The sequence below is a fragment of the Oryx dammah genome, unplaced genomic scaffold (genome assembly GCF_014754425.2).
Source record: "Oryx dammah isolate SB20612 unplaced genomic scaffold, SCBI_Odam_1.1 HiC_scaffold_8, whole genome shotgun sequence".
In the NCBI taxonomy this organism is placed as follows: domain Eukaryota; kingdom Metazoa; phylum Chordata; class Mammalia; order Artiodactyla; family Bovidae; genus Oryx; species Oryx dammah.
This window is the reverse complement of record NW_024070192.1, coordinates 38,160,088-38,166,063: the sequence shown is the minus strand read 5'-3', so window position 1 is coordinate 38,166,063 and position 5,976 is coordinate 38,160,088. Positions and strand designations below refer to the sequence as shown.

At 39.6% G+C, this 5,976-nt stretch overlaps 1 protein-coding gene across 1 annotated transcript; it reads right to left on the bottom strand.

Moving 5' to 3' along the window:
- Positions 1-2,366: 2,366 nt before the first annotated feature.
- LOC120866195 (olfactory receptor 1A1-like) lies at positions 2,367-3,296 on the bottom strand. The gene has a single exon (XM_040243754.1). The coding sequence runs from the start codon at positions 3,294-3,296 to the stop codon at positions 2,367-2,369; it is 930 nt and encodes a 309-aa protein (XP_040099688.1).
- Positions 3,297-5,976: the final 2,680 nt, after the last annotated feature.

Here is a 5,976-nt window from a genome sequence, read left to right as displayed (position 1 = left end):
GGTGCGAGGTGGGAGGGGGATTCAAGATTGGGAGCTTGTATACACCCGTGGCGGATTCATGTCAATGTATGGCAAAACCAATACAGTATTGTAAAGTAAAATAAAGTAAAAATAAAATTAAAAAAAAAAAAGTCTGACACTGTTTCCACTGTTTCCCCATCTATTTCCCATGAAGTGATGGGACCAAATGCCATGATCTTCATTTTCTGAATGTTGAGCTTTAAGCCAACTTTTTCACTCTCCTCTTTCACTTTCATCAAGAGTCTTTTTAGTTCCTCTTCACTTTCTGCCATAAGGGTGGTGTCATCTGCATATCTGAGGTTATTGATATTTCTCCCGGCAATCTTGATTCCCGCTTGTGTTTCTTCCAGTCCAGCGTTTCTCATGATGTACTCTGCATATACATTAGTTACCTATTTTATGCATAGTATCAATAATGTATGTGTGTCCGCTGATTTTTTTTTGCCAACCCAATATATTTGATCTTTAAAGAAATATCTACTTTTTCTGAAACTATATGGCACAATTGGAGCTTCTTTTGTAGCACTCATCACTGTTTTCCTTGTTTTGGCTATGGTTTCACCTTTATTCTAAAACAGGCATTTGCATGCCCACTCAACGTTATTATGACAACACAATAAAAATACACTGTGCAGTGTGCTTTGATGAATAGAAAATTGAGAGACACATAGCTTGACTCATAGGAACATCAAGTCAAATTTGTACAAGTTTTTTTTCCTCCAACCAGAATCCTCATTCTCCTTTATGCCCCCCTTTTCTCGAAATTTAGTCAATCTACAGAGGCTCTTAGATAATTTTATCTGTCCCCAAACTTTACTTATCAGTGCCACTCTGATTCATGCTCTGTTAATTTTGCTGCAAAGCTTCATATATTCATTGTATGATTTATCAAACATTTACCTGAGTGTGTTCCTCAGGAACCTTTAAAGTCTGCCCAAAATAGACCTGGTTTTCTTAAAATTATTCTCTTACTCATTATTTTCAATAAAAAGCATCATTTTCTAGGGGCTTCCCAGGTAACTCAGTGGTAAAGAACCTGCCTGCAATTCAGGAGACACATTGGGTCAGGAAGATCCCCTGGAGGAGGACATGGTAACTCACTCCAGTATTCTTGCCTGGAGAGCCCCACGGACAGAGAAGCCTGGTGGCTACAATCCATGGGATCGCAAAGAATTGGACATGACAGAAATGACTTAGCACACACTCATGAGGATTGAGCCCCAGGTGAGGACCAAGTAAAAGCAGCTTGGCAGCTCCTCTCAGAGATGTGAGCTTCAGGCATGTGGTCATCCCCCTACTGAACTCCTAGGTTCTGGTAACACTATCCCCTTCCTTTCCCCCAGTTCTAGTGAAAACAGCTTCTTTTTGCAGTTAGTAACTTTTGAATTACATCAGTATTCATCTTTTATCTTGTTTTAGTCACTTTCAGAATGCATCCATGTATCTATTTCCCTGTGTTAAGTCTTTATAATGTCTGCTTCCTGAATGGTTCCAAAATTACTTTATAACGTACCCAGTATAGGATAGATGGTAAATAATGTCAAATCTATTCATGTCTAATCATTATCAGATTAAATCTATTCATTTACATTCACCCATTCTACCTTCACAAACAATTATTGATTGCAATGACCAACATTTGTAGAAATAGAGCAAAGTGTTCAGACAACTCTTGTCCTCAAGGTTTTCAATCAAAGTAGGGGTGATATAACCTAGTAATTCTCCAAACTGATGTTTAAATAATAACTTGTAGACGCCAAAGCATGAAATACTGCAGTACTTACCTTCTAATACAGAGACAAGGCAGACGTTTTCTATTTATATTATGTACACCTTAAACCATGATTGAGACATTCTCAAGGCTTCCTAGGTGGCTCAGTGGTAAAGAATCCACCTGCCAAGCAAGAGATGCAGATTCAATCTCTGGGTCAGGAAGATCCCCTAGAGAAGGAAATGGCAACTTACTCCAGTATGCTAGCCTGGGAAATCCCATGGACAGAGGAGCCTGGAGGGCTGCGGTCCATGGGGTCCCAAAAGAGTTAGACAGGACTTAGCAATTAAAACAACAACAACAACAACAACAGACAGTCTCAACTTTACTCTGCCAGTCAGTAGCCTCATTGGAACAGGATCTAATAACCTTCCTGCCACTCTGCCAAAAGGAGCAATAACATGTATAAATGGATAATAGGATGTCTCATCAAACCATTACCAGATTTCTGAGAAAGGAAATTTAATGTTTGTACAAAATAAGGTGGCTTCTTGGAAGGGGAGTATATTAAGGCTGACTTTTCAAGTATATTCGTAATTGGTTTAGTGCAGTCTCTAACATTATCTCACATTGGTTATGAGAAGATTCTCCTGCTGAAGAGTTTCCCCAGGGCAGCCTTCATGTCCCGATTCCTCAGACTGTAGATGAAAGGATTTAACATTGGGGTCACTGCGATGTACATCACAGTTACCACAGCGTCCTTTAGGCTGTAACTAGTCAGAGGGCGGAAGTACATGCCCATGACTGTCCCATAATACAGAGAAACAACTGTGAGGTGGGAACCACAGGTGGAGAAGGCCTTGAGCACACCTTTGGTGGATGGAACCCGTAAGACTGTGGAAAAGACCTGAACATAAGAGATGATGATGCATAGTAATGGCACAGAGAAAACAGCAGCCCCCAGGTACATCATCTTCACATTAAAGTGGGTGTCAGAACAGGACAGCTTGAGCAAAGAGGCAATGTCACAGTAGAAGTTGGCTACTTCCTGGTTTCCACAGAAGGACAGGCTAGCTGTGAGCAGAGTGTGCGGGAAGGCATTGGCATTTCCAATTACCCAAGACCCAATGACTAGCAGGACACAAGTCCGTGGGCTCATAATTGTTGTGTAATGAAGTGGGCGGGTGATGGCCACAGCTCGATCATAGGCCATAGCAGCCAGGATGTAACTGTCTGTGTTACCCAGAGCTAACATGAAACACATCTGTGTTAGGCATCCTCCAAAGGAGATGGCTTTGGTGCCCAGGAGATGGTTGGCCAACGCCTTAGGGATAGTCACAGAGGAGAAGAAGATATCAACGAAGGAGAGGCTGGCAAGGAGAAAATACATGGGGTTGTGGAGGCGAACATCACAGCGAATGGCCAAGATGATGAGCAGGTTTCCAATCAGTGTGATGGGGTAAATGAACAGAAAGAGGATGAAGAAGACATCTTCCTCTTCCTGCTGACCGCTAATTCCCAGGAGGATGAAATCAAGGGTAGAGGAGTGGTTGTCTTCTCTCATGGATCCTTCAGCAGGAAAGGGGAGAGGAATCCAGAATTAATAGTGAAATGCTGTGTATAATGTTCTTTTTAAACCACTACTTTCGACTCCTGTAGTTGCTGTGTTCAATACCTGGCTTTACCAAATCCAGAGATAGGCAGTGCATTGCAAGTTAAACATCCCTGTTGGTCTGTGGGGCTAGCTGACAATTAGCCATGGACACTCATTCTAAGAAGTAAGTCATCTATGAAGTGCCCATCCTCCCCAGTCCCAGCACCATTCCCAAACACCTAGGGTTTAATTATTTAACAGGCAATTAAGTTCATACATATTTGATGTGCTAGAAACTTTGTTAATTCCTGAGGCAAAAGCATAAATATGGGAAAAGCACAATTTATCCATTTTTATTCATATATGGCAAAGTCTGCTTAAAGGACTTTAAAACTTAATCAAGAAGCCAGAACCCTATGCTAATCTTTTCACACATGAAAAGCAAAGGATAGTATTTTGGAGTCTTTGAGAAAGCATTCCAGTGCAAAGGATGGCTAGTACCTGAAGAACCCTGAATGATTGGAAAGTGTTCCACTGACTAAACTGAGAATGAGCCCCAGAGTCCAGGACATCACAACTGCCTACATTGGCATCAGAAAATTGCAGATCATAAAGACCATCTGGGTTAGGTCATAGCAAAGTGAAATCAGTGAATTTACTTCTTGGGCATCTCATTTTTAAAGTAAACATTCACATTTGATATGTTTCTTCTATATATGTGATCATAATGTTTTTCTCTTTGACCTTCCTTATCTTATTATTATTATTATCTCCTTTGGTGACTCATCCAATTTCATGGTGACTTTCAACTACTACTTAGTAGAAATGGATAGAAAGAATAAAGTAGATAGAATTCAGAGTTGTTTTCAAGGAAAATTCAAGAGAAACTCTAGATATACTAAAAGATTTAGGCAAGTTAGTTGCATAATAATCAATATTAAAATACTGATATTGTCTTATGTTTCTGTTGTTAGTCATTCAGTCATGTCCCATTCTTTGCAATCCCGTGGACTGTAGCCTGCCAGGCTCCTACATCCATGAGATTCTCCAGGCAAGAATAGTGGAGTGGGTTGCCATTTCCTTCTCCAGGGGACCTTCCCAACCCAGGGACTGCTAGTCTATTCCCCTTAGCAGCACTTACCCGGCCACTTGTCCTATACATTCAAAATTATAATTTTTAAAAATTATTCCCATTCATGATAGCAAGAGAAATTTTAAGAAATAGAGAAATAATTGTTTAAAAAAGAGGAGGTCCAAACTGGCTGGGAAAAGCTACAAAACTTTACCAAACAACAAGAAACAAATAATTAAAAAAATAGGGAGATAAATATTATTAATAGAAGTTTCAATGTTGTATAATTGAAATGTCAGTTTATCTCTAATTAGTTTATGAGTTCATCACAATCCCAATCAAAATACCATAGGTTTCTTTAAAAGATGATATTTACTAAACTGATCCAAAAATTCATGTAGTCTGAGAATAAAGAGCCAAGAGAACTAAGAGAGTTTGAGGCATGAGAATAAGGAGAAAGAAACTGACCTGTCAGTTATTAAAATGACTTACTCTGGTAATTCAGACAGTGGAGTGGAACTGGCATAGGAATAGACAAACAGATCTATGTAATATGTTAGAGTTAGAAACAGATCTAACACTTATTAGAAATTGATACTAAACATAGTTGGTTTAGTACTAGGCAGGGAAAGGACAGACTGTACATTTGGTAAAGAGTTCTGGGACAGTTGGATATCTATAATACATGTATGCACTGCTATATTTAAAATGGATAACCAACAAGGACCTACTGTATAGCACAGGGAACTCTGCAATGTTATGTAACAACCTAAATGGGAAAAGAATTTGATAAAGAATAGATAAATATGTATATATATAACTGAATCACTTTGCTGTACATCTGAAACTAACACAACATTGTCAGTCACCTATGAAAGTGAAAGTCACTCACTCGTGTCCAACTCTTTTTTGACCCCATGAAATAGTCCATGGAGTTCCCCAGGCCAGAATACTGGAGTGGGTACCTATTCCCTTCTCCAGGAGGTCTTCCCACCCAGGGATTGAACCCAGGTCTCCTGCTTTTGCAGGAGGATTCTTTACCAGCTGAGCCACCAAGGAAGCCCAGAATCAAGTATACTTCAACATAAAAAAGTTGTTTCCTGAAAAAAGAAAATACAGAAAAATAATTTTTAAAGGATTAGTTCAAAAAAACAGAGTTCAGGAAATTTAGAGAGAGATTATGTTTATGAAATCAGGCTTCCTCCACATTATTTCTCCTTGTGCTGGCTGGATGGAAATGTCCAAGAGGCTGGATGGGACGATGGAGTCACATGGTGGAATGAGCCTGTGTCCCTTGGAGAACCATCATCCACCAAGGACACCCACTGAGACTGTTACATAAGGGAAAACCCTTTATACTCTTTAAACCATTGCATTTGTCATGTATTTGTTACCGTAGTCTGGAATATCCCAAGTAATTCATTAGTTTTTACAAAAGGACTTCTAATCAATGACTGCTTCAATCTGTAATAAATTTGTGCACCTATTCTGAATGTCTCAAGTACACATCAGGTTTACAGTACACACATAAGCACAGGGAATGCAGATAAAATCATCTTACTTCCCTGGTGGCTCAGA